A 24,648-nucleotide genomic window follows, 5' to 3' on the forward strand; every position below is an offset into this window, starting at 1 on the left:
ATAGTAACATGTCATGCGCTGTATTCTGGTTTTATTCATTTGTAAAACTCAATATTGTTGTCATTTTTATATGATAAAAAAGGCTATAAGTGAATAATATATGCACCAAAATACAACTGGTTAAACTAAAACCTTGTATATATTTAGTTTGCAATGAAAAATGCAGTAAGTATTTTCAAAAGAATATTTGTTGTTGAAAATTGAGAGTTGGTTATACAATTAAGTTAATAACAAACACATTTTTTTGGCAAAAATATTTCAACAAAAATAATTGATTTGCACAAGTGTTTTAATATTCTTGAAAAATTAATGTAAATGAAACTCATGTACAATTTTCAGAATGTCTTTTACAGCATGAACATTTCACAAATCAGTGCTCACGCTGCTGCCAGACATTATCGCCAATGGCGATTATTTTATCCAACTGGCTATTATTTCTTAAAATTGTCTAGAAAAAATGGCGATTATTTTATCCTCCTACATCAAAAAACAAATTGCCTCTTAATGTTGTCCGGCGAATGCGAAACGCCTGCAAATCGGGCCATCAAGCAGGAAAAATCGATAAACGAGATTACCTGTGTACACACTCGACCCTGTGTATCAAAAAACAATTGCCTCTTAATGTTGTCCGGCAAATGCGAAACGCCTGCAAATCGGGCCATCAAGCAGGATAATCGATAAACGAGATTACCTGTGTACACACTCGACCCTGTGTATTGTCATACACGCGTCAATAACTTTTGCGACATTGTGGCCTGGAGCGTTTTTCTCAATCAGTGTCCGACAGCAGTGATATATTTCGGAAAAAACGTTTTTAATCTCCCCGTGCTTTACCAATTATCGGTAACTGTTAGATCTTTGATAAATTTTCGCCAATTATTATTTAATCGTCATGAAATCGCCGCTTATATTGTCGGCTGGTTTAATTTTTCACGCCGTTTTTTCTGCAATTAGATTACGTTGAACATTGCTTGATGAAATAATTATTTAATCGCCATCAACTAATTATCCCCGTAATTACCGCTGTTGTCGTCTGCTTTAACATAATGATTTCAATTTTTAACCAGGTAACCTGGTTTTTCCAATTCAAAGGGACCCGGCATATTCCATGGCCAGCAAACACGTGTTTGGAATTACACTGAGGTGGTGTATTTTAACTCACGCGCTGTGACGTTAATTGATGGAATAAATCATTTACAATTGATATTGGCCTCTGCCTACAATATTGCGGCCGATGGCAAACGTCGTATAAAGAGATAAAGTAGTCGAACGATATGCACATTTTTGATTTTGCATATTAATATTTTATATTATGCATATTTCATGTGCAAAACGCGTACAATTTTTCGGATTACCGTTTTCGGATTCTGTATTTTTTCGTCGATTATGATTTATTTTCGAAGTTCATAATAGCAAAAATAGAATGACGAATACACATGCGGTGATACGGAAGGTGTGGTTGATATTATTGAGTTGTATTCACCAAAAATTGCAATTGGAAAAACTATAAAAAATAGTATAGCCCAGGGCTCTGGGTGGGTTGGGGCCTCTGCCCTTAATTCTTATGTGTATGTAACAGGCGCTTAGATCTGGTTTGTTAAGTCACACCCACATCATTGAATGTATTCTTTATTGTAAAGCCATGATAATATTTTATAAGAAAATGACACACTGATATTATGCTTGTTTTTAAGTATATATTTATATTATAACTTAAAACCAATAGATATACATTTCATAAAACATAGATAAAATGAGATTCATTGTTTTTCTTTTTTTTTTGCCTTCAGTACCGTTTTGCGGAAAAGTCCGCATATGTTTTGGCTATTATTTTTTTAAGGAAAAAAATTATGGCTATTATTTTCTGAAGGCCAGAGTGAGCACTGACAAATATTGGCAAAATTGCATTAAAAAAAAACACCTAAATAATAAACGTTACAAATTTCATACTCTTAATGCAAAGAATTAAGATTATAAAGAAATACTTGGAAAGTTCTGAAATAAATCTGATTAATATTCAGGCAGTCACTAAAAGCGGCACACACTTAATACAAGGTAGAGATGCCAACACACAGCAAGATGCACTGGAAGAGATTTCCAGAAATCACAAAGTAAATAAATCAAGCAAAGAATGAAAACTTTATAGACTTCACATTACTATGCATAAAGAAGCTGGTTGGCAAACATTATTCCCTCCTTTGCTGAGAGTGATTTTGTCAACCTTAATTTTAATTAAATACTAATGTTTATTTTAATTTATGCCTGCAAATATTGCTTCAAAACCTCAAAGTTAAAGTAAAAATTCTGTCAAGAGCCATTGTGAGATGTTGTTGCAAAAAGCCCAATGACCAATATAAATTTTACAAGATGTGTTTGTGAAACACAATGTCCCCCTATATGATGTTTGACCTTGTAGGATGACCTTGACCCTTCACCATTCAAAATGTGCAGCTCTATGAGATACACATGCATCTCAAATATAAAATTGCTAGCTTCAGTATTGCAAAAGTGACATTACATAAGCAATTTTGACCCATATATTTGACCTTGAAGGATGACCTTGACCCTTCACCACTAAAAATGTGCAGCTCCATGAGATACACATGCATGCCAAATATCAAGTTGCTATCTTCAATATTGCAAATGTATTCATAAAATTAGCGATTTGGGCCACATATATTTGACCTCTGACCTTGAAGGATGACCTTGACCTTTCACCACTAAAAATGTGCAGCTCCATGAGATACACATGCATGCCAAATATCAAGTTGCTATCTTCAATATTGCAAAAGTACTCATAAAATGAGCGATTTTGGCCACATATATTTGACATCTGACCTTGAAGGATGACCTTGACCTTGACCTTTCACCACTCAAATTGTGCAGCTCCATGAGATACACATGCATCCCAAATATCAAGTTGCTATCTTGAATATTAAAAATACTGCAAAAGTGTACATTAAATGAGCGGTTTTGACCTATATATTTGACCTTTGACCTTGAAGGATGACCTTGACCTTTCACCACTCAAAATGTGCAGCTCTATGAGATACATATGCATGCCAAATATCAAGTTCCTATCTTCAATATTGCAAAAGTTATTGAAAATGTTAAAGTTGGCGCAAACCAACCAACAGACCAACAGACAGGGCAAAAACAATATGTCCCCCACTACTTTAGTGGGGGACATAAAAATTACACCAAGACCATATATCATACATAATAAACTTTATTTTGTTATGACCAGTTTGTCCTTGGGCTTTCTAATTAAATATTTTCATGGTATTCTTCAGTTTTGTATTTTGCAGTTTTATTATCAAGAAGGTACCTACATTTGTATATGTGTGTTCTTGTATTTTTAAGTGTGTAAATAGCTTATTCAGCGAAATAGATTGATATTTTTACAAAACTGCTTTTGAAACTCTTATTTCCACAATAAAAGGGGAAGTGATCAAATTTTTACATACTAAATTGTATTATTTAAATACAAAACCTCAAGGTTACATTAGAAACAGCATTGATCTCTTCTACAAAAGAACCTCCTACTTCAAAATGCACGAATTTTTCTATAAATTATATTAAATGCCCCAAGCACATTTAGCAAATATTCTAAAATTAACTTTAAATTAACTTAAAATGATCTTAATATGATCTTAAACAAACTTTGTGAATACAGGTCAAGAATAAGAATTATGAAACAAGAGGGCCAAACGGTCTAAAGCACTCACCTCAGACCACAAGGAACATAACTGCTTTGAGAAGGTAGTGTTCCCAAGGTTTCACAATAGACTACTAAGGAAAACTGCCAACACATTGCTGCCATGTTATTGAACAACCAACAGTCATTTTCTAACCAAAATTTACATTATTTTCAAATGTTTTCAACAATTTTCAAGATGAATTGGAATTATGTTAAATTTTTGAGTGTTCAATTGGTTTAACTTAAGCCACATAAGGAAAACTGCCCGCCTCATTCTGGCCATACTTTTCAATTGACATGGACAACATCTTTCTCGTCTGAGAAATCATTGCAAGAATGAAAGAGAAAGTTTCATGAAGATTGTGCAAATTAACATGACTTCTAGAATGTTCACAAGCTATTCCTTCATTTTTACCCAATGAACTAGTTTTTTATGTCACATGACCTAGTTTTGAAATTGTTTGGACCAAGTTTTATGAAAATTGGGTTATAAAAATTGCCTCTAGAGTTCACACGCTTTTTCATAAATTTGACCTTTTGAGTTACCTAGTGTTTTGGGAAAATCTTCTGAAATAGTCTGATGATGATTTGGGGATAAATGTGGCCTTAATAGTGTTAACAAACTTTTTTTAACTTTTACCCAGATTTTTAACCCACATGGCCCATTTCAGGACATTTTGGAGGCCCAGTTTCAATTTCAGCCACAATTTCTTTGGCACAAACCTTCTGACAAAGATTCACAAGGATGGAGTTATAAGAAATGCTGATAGAGTGTAGAATGTTCACAAGACTTCTTTTATATGACCTTGTGACCTAGTACTTCACCCTACACAACACATTTAAAATCGGCTGAGCTATCATTTGGACAAATGTTCTGACCAAGTTTCATGAACATGTTGGGCAGTTAATGTGTTCTCAAAAGTGTTCACAAGCCAATGATTGACTTGTGTCTGTTGTTTGTTGTGTGTGGTCTCCACACACAACAAACAACAGACACAAGTCAATCACAAAAACTCACCATGAAAAATTTGTGCTTAAGTGAGCTAAAAAGTATACTGAAGAAATATATTCATGGAAGATGGAGTTTTAAGTTGATTGAACTTGTAGGGTTTGTAGGTTAAAGCAATAAGGAATATCAAAACAGACTGGCTTTCCTTTTGCCTCTTGGCAAATTAAATGCAAACAAATTAACATTGGATTTTACTAACTCGTGCATAATGTTGACATCTTGTGTCTTCAGTGCAGGAAAGTAAGACGTGCTCATGCATAACTTAAATATATATAAACAAGAGGGCCGGAAAGGCCCAAAGTCGCTCACCTGAAATAAAAAGAAATGACCAGTTCTTTGCAGCCCATGATATCAATGGAACAAAGTTCTAACCAAGTATCATGAAGAATGAACAACAAATGGCCCCTTGGCGTCCATGTTTTTAACAGACCTGAATCATTTTTTAACTCTTCCAAGGTATGTCCAAATTTCATGAAGATTGGGAAAAAAATGTGTCTTCTAGCCTGTTCACATGTTGTCACTATATACATATAAAGAAAACTGCCCCACTCCCTGGTGGCCATGTTTTTTCACTGATCATGACCATTTTCAAACTCGTCTGAGACATCCACATAACTACCGTATTTTACCATGTATAGCGCGCTACCATGTATAACGCGCATGCGATTTTTTAAAGCCAAAATGGAGAAAAAAAAGAATTCAAGACCAAAAACCTGAAAATTTGGCCGAAAATGGCCGCCATTCTTATATTGCGCAATCATTTAATCTGAGTTTTTCGGGCGCTTAATTTTTTGTTTTAAAGTAGGGAGCGTTTATACGATCAGGAGCATGGGTTGCAAAGCACTATATTTTCGACAATTTTTAAGATTATTCTCTCGAGAACACCGTTATGTCCTTATTGCCGCTGCGCATGTTTGCGTTAAATTCGAACCACTATTACCTATTCCTCACATTTGAACAGTGTAACATTTTCATTACCTGCCACTCACAACATCGTATGACATCTTCTTCTGCAGACCCGCAACATCTCAATGTCCAATTTTACGCAAATCGTCCGTGGATCCCATTTTATTTTTCATCGACTTAAATATTTCCCCATTAAGAGATGCTCCCCAATAAATCCAGTTTGACCCGGTATTTCGCGCCTTCACTGCGTCTAGTTGATAAGTATTTATAGTAAGACAAACAATACACCCGAACGCTCAATTCCATACAGTTGGCGTTATCCGCGTAAAGCCATTTGACAAATATCATTTTTTTGTCTCTATTGAAAGAAAATAAAACGAGTCTATATCTCTATTGTTGGTTTGTAACCTACGTAGTATACTCGCACAGTAGCATATTTATGCAGAGATCGGAAAATCATTGATAAATGTATTCGTCGTTTCAATGCTTAGGGCCTAGTAATTTCGGCAAATCGGAACTCAACTTACGTAAAACACTTGCTCAATTAACCGTTGAACTCCACCTCCGTTCTTTGCAAAAGGTTCGAAGGTGGAGCTTTGCACGTGCTATTATTTAATTGGACGATTGCCATTGAGGAACAAACACACGATTGGTTCGGCATGTTGATTGCTAGACAAAGGAAGCCAATTTTGTCGGCGAGAAACTTGTCGCTTTATTGCTTCAGACAGGAAGCGGCTTTCCTTTGATGACGTCAAACTGTCAATTCACATAGAGTGCAAATTTTCGGAAATGCTAACATTAAACTTTGGATTAAATTATCAAAATAAAGCAAAAGCGAAGTTGAGAAATACTTATTGAAATAATTAGCCTTAGTTCAAATAAGACGTTTTGCGTTGTAAATCAACGAGTTTTCATGACAACGAAAACTTTAACAAACAATACCGCGGCGCACAGGGATCGATATACCTCGATTTTTTTTAATGAACAATCAATGAAGAAGTGTGAAAACACCAACAAAGACATTTTTTTCATCTTTTAATTTTTGTCAAAACTATTACTACCCCGTTCATTCCTAACCTTTCCCGCTATTTGTTGTTTCGACAACGGCCCCTTCAGTCTATAACATTATAGGGTGTAGTTTTTTTGCAATAACAAAAATGGCGGCAATTGTGAAGATTTACGATTACGAAATGGATTTTTTGCAATTTAGCAACCAGGAAAGCGTTGTGTCAATGTATTACGCGCACTGAATTTTTATTTTGAAATTTGAAGGTAAAAAACTGCGCGCTATGCATGGTAAAATACGGTAATGTTTTTACAAAATTTCATACAGTTCAGAAGAGATCAATGGCAGAGTAGTCAATTTTCCCTCAGCATTTATCAATGATCAATATCTTCCCAAATTCCAGAGCAGAACTAAAAATAGATTACTGAACCAGGTTAAACAAGGGAGATAAATACTGCATAAATACTACAAAATCATGTACATGTTGTCTTTCTTTCAGTATCTTAGTTGAAAGGCTTATCTTAAGTGTTAATGACTAAAACAGTTATGTTAACTATGAAAATTCTGTGTTATGAAAAATTACATAATACAGTTAATGTCACATAATATTGACATAATAAAACCAAACTTTACTACACAGGAAACAAATGTTCTGACCAAATTTCATGAAGATTGAGCAAACTAGAAAGTTAACAAGATTTTACTATAGCCATATAAGGAAAAATGCCCCGCCCCTTGGCAGCCATGTTTTTCAAGCCAAGGTTACCAATTTTGAACTCATCCAAGATATCATTGGGACAAATCATCTGAGCAAGTTTCATGAAGATCGGAAAATAAATGTGGCCTCTAGAGTGTTAACAAGGTTTTACTATAGCCATATAAGGAAAAATGCCCCGCCCCCTGGCGGCCATGTTTTTCAACCAACCGACATCATTTTCGAACTCTTCCAAGATATCATTGGGATGAATCTTCTGACCAAGTTTCATGAGTATCGGACAATAAATGTGGCCTCTAAAGTGTTAACAAGATTTTGCTATAGCCATAAATAGCCATATAAGGATAAATGCCCGGCCCTTTGGCAGCCATGTTTTTCAAGCAAACGCAACCATTTTCGAACTCATCCAATATATCGTTGAAAGCAATCTTCTGACCAAATTTCATGAAGATTGGACAATAAATGTGGCCTCTAGAGAGTGAACAAGGTAAATGTTGACGTCGCACAACGGACAACGCACGACGGATAACGCACGGTGGACGACGGACAAATGGCGATCACAAAAGCTCACCATGAGCACGTTGTGCTCAGGTGAGCTAAAAATACAGTTAAACTTAATGCACTAACAGCCATAATTATTTATTTGTTATGATACAATAACATGGTGAATTGTTGATAGTGTAAGTTGTGTTTTTTGCAAGGTGAAAGCATAATTATACAAATTATAATGTAAACAAGATAAACTGTACAACAATGTGTCAAAAATACACACAAAACTTTGTTTAAAATAAATATTTTGTATAAATTGCTAAGCGCAAAAGTTAAATTTCATTAAAATATTGTAATTACACTCTGCACAGTTTTTCACTCAAGCATTACATTTTTGTGAATGCCATCTTTATTCACTGCTAAAGTCTTTGATGACTTCTATTTTATATTTTAATGTGTGTTTTTCACCATTTTAAAATAGGGCTGTGGCTTTTGGAGTGAGTAATGTTTATGTGAAAAAAATTGGGAAATTGGTGTTGACATTTTTTTGCTAACAAATACTTTATAACTGGGAATAAAAGTGTTTTTAATACTACAATAACATTAAAATCTCAAATAAGAAAGCTGGATAGGGGAATGAACTAAAAGTAAAAAAATATATTTTTAAATTAAATTTGATTTGGCATTTTAGGCAATCATTTGTGATTTTTTTATACTTTTTGTGATTACAATTGGGGCCAATTTTTTTTTGCCCCAAATTTTACCAAAAAACCCAATGCTTGCACACATAAAAGATAGCCAAAACTAAACATAATGTGATTTAAAAAATGAAAAACATTGACAGCAAGTGTCTGCCACCAGAGAAGATCAAAAGAAAAAACTAAAACATGTGAGAAATTGTTAGCAAACACATACATAGCCAACATGTATTATTAACACTGACCCCTGCACCAAGTCAGTGCGAACATAAAAAGCAAACCATCGACCGATGAATAACCAGTGCTTGGGCATTGCGATAGCGACAGAATGGTGGGGTAGTATTTGCTGCTATACATGTTCAAAAATAGCATCACAGCCTTGCCATACCTTGCAGTACCCAAGAATATCAAGAAGCACATTCTCGGGTTTTAAATCCCTGTACATAATTTCTAGGTGGTGTAAGTACTCCAACACCAAGACGATTTGAGCGGCATAAAACCGCGAGTGAGGCTCACTGTCGGGGAAAAAAGGATGAAAAGAAAAACATTAATACTGTTACAACTGGTCTTAGCACATATCCTGACCTTTAAGCATGAGAAGGGCCTATCAAACTAGAGTTAAAGGATTGATAGGGTCCTTAGCAGAACTCAGGTGGCGATATACGTCTATGTGTGCGTAAAGGCTAAAACTGAAACGAACAATACACGTAACTAACAAAAACTTATCGAGCCATAAAATGCTGGCCCGTGTAGGCTAACAAGACAACATGCATCTGAGCTAAACTCTGTGAAAACGGGGCTAAATGCAAGTGTGGAAAGTCTCATCCCTGATTAGACTGTGCAGCCTGCACAGTCTGATCACAGACAACACTTTAAACCTAGGCTGGATTTTAGTTTAGAATAGACTTCCTTAAAACAAAAAAAATCATTTAAGCAGAAAGTGTTGTTTCACATTAGCCTGAGTGGCCTTCACAGGCTAATCTGGCACTACACTTTACGTGCATACATTAAGCCCAGTTTGTCCAGTACACCACTCGTATATAAGCTGGCAGATCTGTAGGAGAAGGAGGATACATTCGGCACCATGGTCACTGCACGGAGGATCACACACGCTGACATACAAGAAACGAAAACTAAATATGACAAATAAACATCAACAGCTGTAGAAAAATAGGAACTGTTAAATAAACCATAAAAAGCATAACACAATTAAATGCATACAATTTATCAACCCTGATGACAACAAATTAATACACATTTAGAATCATGCACCACATTTTACTGAGCCTGGTAAGTTTTGAAACAGGAAATTTCCCATTTTAAGCCTTTCCCCAGCATTAATTGTTTAAGCACAGGGGAAAAGACCCGAAGGTGGCTGCAGCAATAGGATGAACTTTTTGTAAGTGCCCTGTATTAATTTCTTCATTATTTCAGAGCTTAAACATAAAGAACAAAATATACTATTATGGAAATAAAGGGACACAGGGGCAACCCAATGCTTTGGAAATTCAGGGGTACCCGTGTGCTTAAGGGCCCTGTGGAAAGGCCTGGTTCATGTATATTGTATAAGGAGTCAAATTGAAACCCATGAAACAGACTGTGCTCAGTGGCCCACAGATGATTCTAAAGGTGATTTATCATCAAAGTTGAAAGTATGGAACAAAAATATAGGGTACATATACATGACTACTACACTGACCTACACTGCTATAGGCCACAATGAGTGGGTGGGGTAAATCTAAGCCCCAGCCGTTACTTACTTTCAGGTACCCTGTTGAGTCAATTAGAAGGTTCTCAGGCTTTAGATCTCGGTATATGAGATCCAAATAATGCAGATACTCAAAAGCCAAGACAATTTGTGCTGCGTAAAATCGGGAATGTGGTTCACTGTAGAGGCAAAGAAAAACAAAATGGCATCATTTATATGAAATTTCACGAGCTGAATAAAAGACAATGCACAATTGTTCAACGCAAATGGTACAAACAGCAGAGTAAGAATAGTTTTACAGTATCAGATGGATGCAAGTTTTCTTGCCGTTGCGCAATAACTTGGATAATGGTTAATGTGGAAAACTGCGCAGGGATGACAAACAAATCATGGCTCAGTACATAATTGCTGAAATGAAGAAAGCAGCAACCGCATACATGTAGCATGTTTTAGATGGGAACAAGCACCAATTACAAGCTTAACTGCACAACAATCAGTGACAGGAGGATCATTCAACACTACATTTGCTGGATGTCAGTTACAAGAAACATGTTTTATGTTGGTTACTTTGTTAGCATCAAGAAATTTAATGCAAATCAGATATTTATGATCAGAAATTTAATTTATTGCTGACATTTAAGATATACATTGGCAAAACAAAGAAAGAATGTTCAACTTTATATTATTTTTGCCTTATTATGATAAGATTTAGTTTATATTAATGTGATAGTGGTTTATTTTCCATCAGCACCAAAATATTTAAATATACCAGAATTTGAGTATCTTTCATCATTAAAGTACCCATTCTTGTACATATCACTGACTTTTAGCAAGTGGAATGGCACAGTGATGTTAATGTATACTTATGTTAGTAAATCCACCTTCACCCAAGTTCTGCATAATTATGGACATTTTTAACAAATAAGATTGCCTTTTTTTACAGAAATTCAGTAAGAAAGTTAAAGCTTGAACACAAAAGTAACTTCAATGAAAAGAAATGTCTGATATGTACACATTTGCATAATCCCTGCAGAACTTTGAAAGAAGTCGGAATGTCAATCATTTTGTAACGAAGGTATTCAAACTGTTTACTGTGGATTCAAACTGTGGATTTTCAAGGACTAAATTCAATTCACAAACAGTGAAAATGGGTTTTGGCGACCAATGGTAAGAACTTACACTACAATAACCGTCAGGGCCAATTAGGATGTTCTCAGGTTTCAAATCTCTATACACAATGTCCAGGGAATGTAGATACTCAAAACTGAGCACAATTTGGGAAGCATAGAACCTCGAATGACTCTCACTAAATAAGAAAACGTAAATCAGCGGTTACGGACAGTATTATACATTGTTTACATGTATTTTACATGTATACAGAAACACTCGAAATGTTTGAACTAGAAAAGTTCTTGGACATGGTTATAGACTTTCCATGGGCCAAAGAAAACTTACACTGTTAATAAAACAATTAATTTGCAATATTATTTTGATATTTGTTGTATCTACTTGACAATTTGCACCACACCAAATAAAAAGATATACAGATGTTAGCCTTATAGTGAACTATAGTGATCTTTATAGAAAATGTTGAGTCATGGCATGCTTTATTCATAATTTTGTCGAGGGAAAAAGCAGCAGCTGGGACATTCTGAAACTATATTAATGATATGCAAGCATGCTACTAATTAATATACACCATTAAACCACATTCAGAACTTAGATATTGATGAGCATATTGGACAAATACGTCTGCTGAAGAGAGATACTATAAATGGAAATACAAAAATGGTTGCTTCAGGTTACAGTAAAAATTTTAATAACAATAATAATCAATAACAATATCCTTTAAAGTAATTTTGAAGAGGTTGCTACTGTATAACACAAAACACTAAAAAATTCTACATATAAAATAAAAAGAGATGTGTTTGTCAGAAAAACAATGCCCCCTATTGCGCCGCTTTGAAGCCATATATTTGACCTTTGACCTTAAAGGATGATCTTGACCTTTCAACACTCAAAATGTGCAGCTCTATGAGATACACATGCATGCCAAATATCAAGTTGCTATCTTCAATATAGCAAAAGTTATGGTTAATGTAAAAGCTTTTGGACAGCCGCACATTCTGACAGATAGAAGGACAGTTCAACTGTTATATGCCACCCTACCGTGGGGCATAAAAACGAAAAAAAGAAATCTGACAACATTAATAAACATTTTTGTCTTAATGGCTTTTATGCCATTGACTGAATAAACTGAAACAAACGTATTTTTATGCCAGACATTAGACTGTTCACAGTAAGTTTCTTATCTATGGTCATCTATGAAAATATAAACAAGTCTTTTGTTGAAAAAAATACTTCAGTAAAAAAGCAAGAATTAATACATCTTTTTGTAAACACTAGGAAAAAATGCTAAACTTAAGCAAAATAGGATTGAAAAAAATCTAATAATCAAAAAATTAAACTATGTAAAGAGGTTGGTACTTTATTTAAACGGAGCACTTCCAGACTTTTGACAACCTTTCTACTTCCGATAGCCCTTTCCCACTTAGAAGCAAAGTGAAAATGGCTATGTGCAAACAGCATAAAACCAGAACAGCCTGCAAGTTACTAGCAGTATGTTCAGGTTTTAAGCTGTTTGCTGCTCAACAGTATCTAAGGGTTGAAAATTTTAAACTTCCATCTAGTAAGACAGGTCCTTAATTAAACAAGCAAATTTGTTGAATTGATATCCCACGCCAATATACTTCTGGACACAAAAGTTTTCTGGACACACACAAAAAAGCATTTTTTCAAGATACAAAGGGCCATACCGTTATTATCCGATGGTCTACAATGCCATTTGGCGTGCATCATCCTCTTATCCATACATATATATATATACTCATACCAAGTCTCAATGAAATCCGCCAAAGCACTTCCAAGATATGGCTGCGGACACAAAAAAGCATTTTTTCAAGATACCAAGGGCCAAAACTCCGTTATTAACAGATGGTTTACAATGCCATTTGGCGTGCATCATCAACTTATCCATATATATACTCATTCAAAGGTTCAATGAAATCCGCCGAAGCACTTCCAAGATATGGCTCCAGACACAAAAGTGCCGGACGGAAGGACGGACAACGCCAAAACAATATCCCTCCACCTATGGCGGGGGATAATTAAACTTTCTGCTGGACTACAAATGCGTCAAAATACGTTTTTAAGTGGTAAAGGTTTAACTTGTAAATTCCTGATGTTCTCTCTTTACCAAAGATACTACTCATTCTCACAAACCTATCTTAACAATATTAACATAGACAGGTTAACAAGTACTTAGCAGTATGTTATTCAATTATTTATAATAGAAACATGTGTTTTTTAAAGCAGGCATGTTTTCTTCATAATAAATGTATCACCTACAAGCAGGGCAACTTAAAGATGAACACAAGAAACTTTGGGATGGACATAAAAAACTTAGGGATGGACATAGCATTCATCATGCGTATCTTTGAAAATAATAGTAGTAATAACTCTGTAAAAAAAATATTATATCTTGTATATACCTGTTTTACATTATTCTAAGCAATAGCCCTATACCTGCAAATGTTCTCTTTAAAAAGAAAAGGAACAAACATCTATATACAGTATTTAATGTGAAACAGCCGAATTTTCTTTGCATTCCAATATCAGATTCAAAAGTTTCAAACTAAATTCTCAATATGTAGCTACTTATAATTAGCCGTATCAAGAATTATTATGCACACACCTAATTAAATATGTTTTTAAATAAACCATGTATCAGCTTGCCATTCACATCAATAGGTCAACATGCAGGATACAACAGCCTTTTTAAGAATTTCTCTTTTGATATTTATCAAATACATACTAATAAGTAGGCCCCAGTATTATGCTTTTATTCTTTTTATAACTGTGTCTACCTAACAAAATGCTATTCATCATGATTTAAATTGGCAATATCTTTGACATTCTGTGATTTACATAGTGTCATGTGAGTATACATACAGTACTATTTTAAGACTATTTCAACATTTTCAAAGCCCTCCGCTATGATCGTATATCAATATAAAGAAATTGCATGGCCCTATGACAAACCATAGCTGGCATAATGGGCGAGTGACACTTGTGTTCACAATATGTAATGAGATGTAAGTACTTTATTACTATATTTAAACTCTATATACTTGTATACTGTTATAAATTACAATCCACTTTTTTAATCTGCCCACGATTGCATTTTTATTTTAAAATACAGCATAAACATAACAGTGTAAATACATGTAGTTTACATTGATATGGAACGTTGCTTTAGTCAAACCATATTTAAATCTATTTTCAACGATTTTCAGATAAAGTAATAAAATTCAGCAAACATTTCCTTGGTAATTTAATGTATCACTTTCCATAACTGCAACAACAAAGCTGACTTGACAACAATTCTGGATGTTTCATATATTGCACCAGACAACCTTGTCTACCCTTGTGTCTAACAAAAACAGGCACATTCTTGCCACGTGCCACATGCCACATCTCAGTGATACAGTTCTTGGCAAAATCAATTACGCTTTATTATATTACACACAAAAGCCAGAGCCTGCACAAAACCTCATTCATTGTTGAAGTCTTGCAAAAATTACACAAATTACAGAAATTAACAAATTCTGTGTTCCCGTGTTAAGACTCTATTAAAGGGATCTTTTCACGCTTTGGTAAATTGACAAAATTGAAAAAAGTTGTTTCAGATTCGCAAATTTTCTTTTTAGTTAGGATATTTGTGAGGAAACAGTAATACTGAACATTTACCATGGTCTAATAGAGCCATTATATGCATCTTTTGACGATTTTAAAACCTAAAAATTATAAAGCGTTGCAACGCGAAACGATTGAATAATTTGGAGAGTTCTGTTTTTGTCGTTAAATTTTGTGAAACTACGAAGATTGCTTATATAGGGTATAAAATACGTTCAGCATGTGTACTCGGCGGAATAGTTCAGTAGGCTAAAGCGTTTTTACTTCAGGACTCTGGCAGGACACCAGGGGTCACTGGTTCGAAACCTGCTCCGGGCAATGTTCTTTTCCTTTTTTTATTTTTTTTCTTGATTTTTTACTGGAGCTTTTACGATCCAATGTTTACATTTATCAATATAAAGCATTTAATGAATAAGTTTAAAAAATGCCAAAATCTGTGAAAAGGCCCCTTTAAGAGTATGTCAAAACAAAAGAAATATGGACTGTCAGAAGAGTGAATATATCAAACTTGTGAAAGACCTTCAGTAAACAAACATAATTACTGAATATAGGCAATAAAATCATAATTAATCATTTGACAACATAAAACACATTGGAAAAAAACATTTAGGAAATTAGTAATTTTCCATACCACTTGTCATAAGACATATATTAATGGTATAAGCACATGGAGTGGCTAAAATAATGAGTCAAAACTGCTGTCATAATTTCATTCGTGGTTGGTTTGGTTTTGTTGTAACTTTTAATGAGGGGTCTTGAATGTCAGAGGCTTTTTATTTGTAAAGAATATGTAATTCAAAGATTGCCAATCAACGAAAAATCACATTGTTACTGACAATTACAAAATTGTCAACAACCCCTTTAAACTCAAACTACATGTATGATGTTAACTAGCAAAATATAACTATCCAACATTCAAACGGCTTAGAATAGAATGCTCTTATCCATTTTTATTGCAATATTGTCTCAAAGACTGCATGATGTTTTATTGATATGGGGAATACAAAAATGATTTAGTGTGCGCATTTTAGAGAACATTTCCAAGGTATGGGATATTGCTTTACATATCATAAATCTAAGAATAAATATTGATTTATGCATGTACACAGTCAAAAGTGCGTTGAAGGTAATACAGTACACTTTTTATAATCATTCAATACAGTTTAGACATGACAAGTATTAAACATTTTAGCAAAACAAACAAACAAGTTTTAAATTAGAATAAAAACATTTAAAACAATAATATTTAATGTTAATGCTTCTGAAGTTTTGTTCATTTTCTATTTTATCAAAATGATCTTCATGAAATGTTAAAATTAACATACCTAAACCGTCCTATCCGTCTTAAATGGGAGAACATTTCACCGCCTGTGACGAATTCTAACACCATATACAAGTTGGAGTTATCCTGGAAGAGAAACAAGACACAAATGAGCACACATATCAAAGAATCAGGGACGACACTTTCCCTTTTTTATCACATTTTTATTTTAAAGAGAGTCTCTTCTGAACTAAATTCCAGTGGAGGCTGAACATGTTGTCCTTGAAAAGCCTGTGCAGACTGCACAGGCTTATCTGGGGCGACATGTTACGCACATGCATTAAGCCCATTTTGCAAAGAAAAGGCTCCATTAAACAATATTCTACAATATTTGATAGACATTGGGGAATACCAATAACACAGTATACAGGTATATGAAGTCATCAAAATTAGCAGTTTGCCAAAACAAGTCAAAATATGAATACTTTCACTTAACCAAGAAATGTTAATAGCCTGCCCATATGGAACCTGGAATCTAGGCAAGAAAGTCGGGTTAAAATTTACCCATGCAGGGCTAGCAGGCTGGGGATGGCATCTGTCACTACTTTACTGTTTGCTGCGGTAAGATAAAACTATAAATGTGTGACTTGAGTTGATATGCTATTTATCCCTACCCTACAGTCTTGGCAGAAGTGGTCCAGTGCAACTTGACCCAATTATCTTCACTGATCTCCTAACCAGTGCTTTCCACAGGATTTTTGTCCCCTCCCGACGTAGATTTTTTTAAAATTTAACGTGTAAATTCACGTTCTGTGGTGTGTTATAACTAAAAGAAAAACAGCGTCAAAAGATGTCATTTTGTGCACTATGACTCTTCAAGAAAATCCCCCAGTCATTAAAAAATATATATAATTTTTTTAATTGTTTAATTGTTTTTAAACTTTCCCGCACAGATAGTAAAATCCCGACTCGAACGATTCCCCAATACATCTGTTTCAACCTAACTCTTTTACTGTAAACTTACTACTTTTCAAGTTTCTATTTATTACCCGATAATCCCGTTTATTCCGAAATCATTTTCTGGTAAATATTTACGATAAAAGCTCTCAATTATTTCTTTAACACAAACCTTGCCATTTTTCTATATTATCAAATAAATTTTAAGTGACTATTTATAGATTTGATGAAATATTGCCTCTGCACATGCGTCAATCCCCTGACGTGTTGTGTGCTTGTTAAAACGCTCAATACACGCACGCTTTCTTAGTAAGCAAATGACATGACGTTGTACATGCTGCATAATTTTTGCGCTCTTTTTAATTGAGAAAAAGATTCGACACAAAATAAATTTGCACTGCTAATTTGAAGCAAGAAATATTTTAACGTTGCTGTAACATTTACATTTGGAAGTGTGTTTCAGATTAAAAACGCGTTAACATCATCTTACGGGAATGGGTTTCGGATAACAAATTTAATTATTCCCATTTGAGATTTCAACAAATATTAACAGTTGCGTTATGAATTCAACGATAATTTGTTTAAAGACTTTATGAGTCGAATAAATGTTTTGACAGAATTATGCATGAAATTGACGTTGTCCACGAGGATTACGGCCGGTTGCCATCATCAGTCTTAAAAGTATCGATTACCGAACGAAACATTTACAAATGTGCGTAATTAATTCAACGAAAATTTGTTAAAGCGCATTACGTGTCGAATAATTCAGAAAAATGAGGTGAATGAGTTCTATAAATGGACATGATGAAATATACATGTACTGGAATTAAATTGTTATCGCATAATTGTAACCGGGACTTATTTGCACAACTTACTCGCTAAAAGTAATTAATTGTTTACCACTTGCAATTAATTTCTCGTATTAATTATGAGTCATATGTAACACTTGTTTATAGTAAAAAGGTGTGATGATGATGCCCGAAACAGTCTTAAATGTACTGTTCTAGTTACCGGTTTTATATTACGTAAACGGTACAACTTCTTGCTAATCAAGCTGCAATATACTCTAACTTCCTGCTCGACGTCAATAAAAAATAATGGTCGATAGTTAACCCCGCCCTCATAAGCATTCACATAACCGATTGGACGATGAACATCACAGTTTGACGACTGGAAAGTTACCTGATACATCCTTGTCAGCATTTAAATGACTGTGTAATGTGGCTAGAATAATCGATGCGCGCGTCATGCTATTCTCTTATCAGTGGATTATCCATTACGCCATGTGGTGTTTATGGCGATTACTTGTGACTGTAGGTACCGAGTGCTCTTTTAAACAGGGAATATTGATGCACTGAAGGAGAAACCTTGATTGTTTTTGACAATCTCCACTTTCTTTTACTGAAAAATACACTAATCGCAAAATTTCAAGCGCCCCGGGGACTCTGATTTCGAAATTCAAGCGCCCCGGCGAGGGATAGTTAAATGGCCTGTGGAAAGCCCTGCTAACAGTTTCTCATTAGCACTGTTGTTTATGATGATTAGATGAAAACAGATGAACAAAAATGTTTATTGGGTTCTGTAAAATCAGCTCAAATTTTCCTCCTGAACTTACTTCCTGATTGTTTTTTGTCATCCACCTTAACAAATAAATCCAATCAACTTTTATAAAATATCCTGAAATGCTGAATATTTTAGTTTCTAAAACCTTTTGGGTAATTGGTAAAACAGAAAAACTATATGTAGGAAGTAATTAAGGATGCAATTTGAAGAACATTGAATGATTCCCTTTTAAAGAAGACAATAAGCTTGAATATCTTCACAGGAACTTTGGTTGAAAATAATATCTCATCACAATAAATGGTAGTCAGCTCTGTTTTACAAATGCCATCTGTCGGTACTGGACAGGCTATTGCTAAGACAAGGTAAAGTTAGGTCAAGGTCAGAGAGTCAGAGAGGATTATTAATAACAGTGGAAAGGGTTCGGCCATGAGCAAATTTATTTACCAAAGCAATAAGTTCTGGTGCTAGAGAAAGTGGTTAGGTTTTATTCAACCCTTTCCCACTCAGAAGCAAAGTGAAAATGGCTCTGTGCAAACAGCATAAAACCAGAACAGCCTGCAAGTAACTCGCAGTCTGTTCAGGTTTTATTGCTGTTTGCTGCTCATCATTATCTAAGTGATGGAAATGAAGCCTTTAAAACTTGAATCTAGTAAGAAAGGTCTTACATTAAATTTAACTTTCTGAGGGACTACAAATGCTCAAAAATACACATCTAAGTGGTGAAGGGTTAACATGTCAATGATGCAAAGACATAATGACCAACAGGATTATCCCTTCTTATCCTAACAAAAGATTTGATTAGATTATGTTTTTGCTTTATACTATAACTGTTCACCAAAAAAAAGTTTATTAAACAATAAAAATTATGTCTTTGCTTTGAAATAATAAACCAATGGTGCATGTTCCACCAAATGGCTAAATGTACTGTTCCATGTTCACATAAAAAATGTACTGAAAAATTGTGGCTTTCTTTTCTAATGTAAACATCTCCTATCTAAGTGTGTTTTGATGTAATTTGTTTTTACTACTCTTTTGAATATTCTCAAGTGGTTTGTTCAAATGTCATTTAAAACTACAAACTAAAACATGGCCATTTATGTAGGCAATTTTCTTCAGACATAGAACTTAATCTTTAAAAATTCCGTAAAATGATCAATAAAAACAATCCGCCCTCACATAATTCCCAGACAATACAAAACAAGGATCAAATGGAAATTAAAAAAGATTACATCAATTAAATCTGATTTCGTTCATGTAGTAATCACATAAGCAATACAAAATGCTGGCTAAATATGGGACCGATATGTGACAACTCAATTTGTTGATGAAGCTCTCCTGGAGAGAAATATTGGATTTCAAAGCATTACAGTATTCTTGGACGTATCTTTGGCTGCATCCTTGATTATAATTTTGAAAACAATGTGTCGATTTAAGGATAAATGTCCACAATTGAGTTACAACATGGAGGAAACAGGCATTCTATTCGCACCAAATGTATTAGTGAACGCGGTTATTCAGATCTCAATATATCAATGTTTTAATTATTGAAACGAATATTTGTCTGAATACTTATTTTTTTTATATAAAATGTCCACCATTTATTTAAATAAGAAAATTTGTTAAATTTGCATCATAAATTGTTTACATCTTGCCTGGAACCAAAGTAACAGACATTCATAAAGACTGACATTCAGTATGGATGATCGTTTCAATGGAAAAACAATAAAAAAAAGCAATTTGAAACCTTGACCAACAGAACTGCAGTTACATAAAGTAGCATTTGGACTGTGAACAAAGCAGAGATAAAAATTATAAAGCATAAATTTCATCAAAAGCTTCTTACCTTAAAGTGGTATTCTAAACTAACAAGAAATGGAAACGTGATGGCCTGTAAAATTCTCTTCTCATTCAGTGTGTGTTCAACCTGTTTTAACTTGACCACCTGAAAAAGGGAATAACACATGGATATCACAAGCCGTGAAGCGTTTTAACAGCATTTGATTCTTGAATGCTAGATTGGTGAGGAGAAATACAAGTGACATGCCAAAATGTATGATACAAAAACACTATATAGGCCTTACAAGTTGCCAAAATAGCCATTAGCTATCAAATTTCCTATTGGCTGCTATTTTGTGCAAAAATGATTCACAATAATGCTTAATTCTGGAGGAAAGTATTTGCTATTTAGGAATATTTCAAACATGAATGTGTGACAGTAATTCAACTAGTCTCAATAAGCCCAATCGCATTATAGATGTGATGTCTACCTAGCAATCAGAAAATGTCTGGTTTTATCCCCATGCTTAGAGAGCATTCAAAATACATGTATCTTGCCATAAGACACCCAAGTACTGATTTTACCCAGGACAAGAGATGTGTTGTCAGAAACACAATGCCCCCTATTGTGCCACTTTGAAATTAAATTTCAATATATCATTTGGCAGGTTGAGAAATTACATGTATCTCCATTTTTTAAGCTTATTACTTCCCTTGGATTGTATTTTTTTACTTTTGACCTTGAAGGATGACCTTGACCTTTCACCACTAAAAATGTGCAGCTTCATCAGATACACATGCATGCCAAATATCAAGTTGCTATCTTCAATATTGCAAAAATTATGGCAAATGTCAAAGTTTTCGGACGGACGCACAGACTGACAGACGGACTGACAGTTCAACTGCTATATGCCACCCTACCGGGGGAGGGGGGGGGGATGGGATGGGGGGGGGGCATAAAAACAGACTCAAGATGCAGAGGAGCTAAAATAATTAGGTTAAAACTACAGTGATAAAATAGGTATTAACTTTGGCTAGTGGTAGTGCCAGACCATGCCTATTTTCACTGATGTATGGATTGTATTTGTATTTAAGTGCTTCTGGAAAATGTAAACACCTATGCTTTTAAACATACCGTTAAATGTACTTTAATTTCCTGTTTTTCAGGATATACAGTTCACCTCTTCCAATCTGAAAATGCTGGCAAAGCCAGTTCAGGGAGTTGCCTCAAAGAGAAAATCAAAACCAACTTGTGTTTACAGATCTGTCCTTATCTAATTCATTTCTGTAGGGGATGTTTGGAAAATAGATATACCACCCAATCTATGCAACTCTATTAAAAACAAGACTATTGCCAAGCAATACTTGTCCCCTACCAGCTCCACCATTGTCAGATATTCCAAAATTGTCAGATTATGTTTTTTTATTTGTTGCCATAGCAACCAGAATTTTTGACGTAGGAACAAAATGAAATGACGTGCATAATGTCCATATTGCCATCTATCCATGTTTCAAGTTTCATGAAAAAATATGAAGAACTTTTAAAGTTATAGCAGGATCCAGAAAACCACCATTTTCAGCAGTATTTCTAGTCTAGTTGTTGCCATAGCAACCAGAATTTTTGACATAGGAACAAAACGAAATGACGTGCATAATGTCCATATTGCCATCTATCCATGTTTCAAGTTTCATGAAAAAATATGAAGATCTTTTAAAGTTATCACAGGATCCAGAAAAGTGTGACAGACAGACAGACAGACGCACAAAGCACAAACCATAGGTCCCCTCCGGTGAAACCGGTAGGGGACAAAAATGCAACAGGGTAGCTCTATGCTCTACTGGTTATTTTCTTTCAGATTCTGTAGATACCCATAACAAACACCACTAAATAAGGTCCCCATCTCCTAGTTTAATCGTGCCCCCATTTTTACCCCCATGCCTTCTTAAAATGATAAACCGAACTCAAGTGCTTTACAGTGGGGTTTTTTCATTCAAAATTGGGTCCGGTAATCAGCCACATTCCCAATGGAAAAAAGTGTATATTTTTCCCAAATGGGAGTTAAAAATTACCAACAGAAGGTTTCCAACAAAAAAAAGAAATATGCCAACAAATGTTTTCATGAAGTTTTGTGAAGATCAATTTACCAAAACCAGCACAGTAAAGAAATTACCATCGTCAATACGTGTACGTGGCATTGTAGATATCCATAAAATTGTTGCATGCATTGTTGTAGACGTATTCAAATACTTTCAGTTTCTGTAATTGTATGTGTGGATGATTTGAATGAGAGTACCTTTTACATAAATAATCAAGATTCATTGATCTACATTGTAGCATTGAAAGATCATCATGCAAAAACGAGGTGTACATGTAAATAACATCGGAAATCTATAACATGGAATTATGAACACCTTGTGCTAAATACATGTAGGCTTGTATGTTTTCTTAAAACCTCTGTGAACATTGTCAGAAATAATTGTAGTTTTCTGCTGTTTGTCCATACCTTTTGTTTGTCTAATATTTTCATGGCATAGTACTCCTTGTTTTCTTTACGTTGCACCAGCATCACTCTGCCAAATGAACCTGTACCCAGTGTTTTGATTCTTTCGAAATCGTCCAGCCCTGCGGTGTTCTAAAAACAGATATACACACTTTGAAAGTAGATCGGTAACACGACTTTAAAAATCAATAAACATTTAACCAACACAAAGACAGTGCTTCAATGCCTATAACCAATTCCAAGATTTTTTAAGATTTTTTTTACTTCACATTTATTAAGTTGGGAAAAATTCAAATCATTGACAAGTTAAGAATGGTTTCCTAAACTAATACGTTTATTTAACATTTTTTCAATAATTGCTTTACAAAAAAATAAGATTAAAATTATCAAATATTGAATATCTGAATATGAATTTTTTAAGGGACAGTTCAACAAAAAATGAAAGGATTTGAAGTCAAACATTATGTACTGCACTGTTGGTCAAAATATAAGTTCCACCACATGTACATGTAGAAGTTCCACCACATGTACATGTAGAGTGAAAATGCCCTAGGCCTATTAAGTTTATAGTGGATCGCCTCCAAATTGCAAGACATTTAGCTTCAACCATGTTAACAACCACTTAGTAGCTTACAGCAACTGCCCAATGAAAGCTTGCTATTTATAGATTGTATCCCGCTCATTGATGTTATCTACATATGCTATCGACAAGTACTGAAGGCTGCTTTTGTGGACACAATCTTTATTACACTGATCAAAAGTCCTTGACAAAATAACATCACAAGCTTTCTCAATACATTTGTGTATGCTCATATCAACTTAAAATGGTGTATTTACATGTACCTACATGTACCTTATTTAAAGTGACACTGAGTTCCACGTGTGAGTTGATTTTGGAGTTCAAAAATAGTTATCAAAAATGGAACTTAACAACTAAAGTTACCAGAAACTATCAAAACATTTTATTTAGAGTTTTTGGTTGCCATACAGTGATTTTTTTACGTGCAAGCCCTGTGTCCTGGACTCACAAAAACCTCTGGGGATGCAAAGTTTCGATATTATGTGAGTCCCAAAAATGCATTAAAATTTCTCAAAAAAATAATATCTTTTAATATTTAGTTTAAACCTATTTATTTTTAGCTTGATTGCATCGAAAGCCTTAGGCTTATATAAACGCTCTCGAGTCCGTTTCCTGGGCCTAGAACCAGTACTTGGTGTCTTTGGGGGAGATCTAAAGCACGCTTCCACGGTGGGGATTGAACCCGTGACCTCCCGGTCGCTAGGCGGACATCATCTCCATAACACCACGGCGACCTGTTAATATTTGGACTCATTCTTTTAACTCAGGGACTCATAGATTTGCAAGTTATAGAGTTCCAGGACTCTGATGAGAAAATTTGTAAAAATATCACTGGCCATATTATTTTCATATTTTGATAATTTAGGAGTATTGTGATTTTCAAGTTTTATATATTCTAAGACAGTATGTATTTCATGTAGTTTTTTTTCTATAAAAATGTTAGCACAATCAATCTGCATGCAAGCTATAAAAAAATAACAAAAGATATATTATAATTTTTTATCACAATAATGCATTTTTAGAA

At 34.4% G+C, this 24,648-nt stretch overlaps 1 protein-coding gene across 10 annotated transcripts in view; it reads right to left on the reverse strand.

Annotated features, from left to right (window-relative positions):
* The window catches only part of LOC127874137 (cAMP-dependent protein kinase catalytic subunit alpha), a 112,419-nt gene that overhangs the window by 21,329 nt on the left and 66,442 nt on the right, over positions 1-24,648 (reverse strand). For 8 of the 10 annotated variants that reach the window (XM_052418319.1, XM_052418324.1, XM_052418323.1 and 5 more), the window contains 4 exons: positions 23,048-23,176; positions 20,611-20,709; positions 16,312-16,394; positions 8,912-9,038 (listed from right to left, as the gene is read on the reverse strand). In XM_052418319.1, the coding sequence (XP_052274279.1) occupies positions 8,912-9,038; positions 16,312-16,394; positions 20,611-20,709; positions 23,048-23,176 (438 nt within the window). Of the gene's footprint in view, positions 1-8,911; positions 9,039-10,283; positions 10,411-16,311; positions 16,395-20,610; positions 20,710-23,047; positions 23,177-24,648 lie in introns of all 10 variants that reach the window. The other 2 variants (XM_052418320.1, XM_052418328.1) reach the window with 1 other exon arrangement.

This window comes from Dreissena polymorpha, chromosome 3 (genome assembly GCF_020536995.1).
Source record: "Dreissena polymorpha isolate Duluth1 chromosome 3, UMN_Dpol_1.0, whole genome shotgun sequence".
In the NCBI taxonomy this organism is placed as follows: domain Eukaryota; kingdom Metazoa; phylum Mollusca; class Bivalvia; order Myida; family Dreissenidae; genus Dreissena; species Dreissena polymorpha.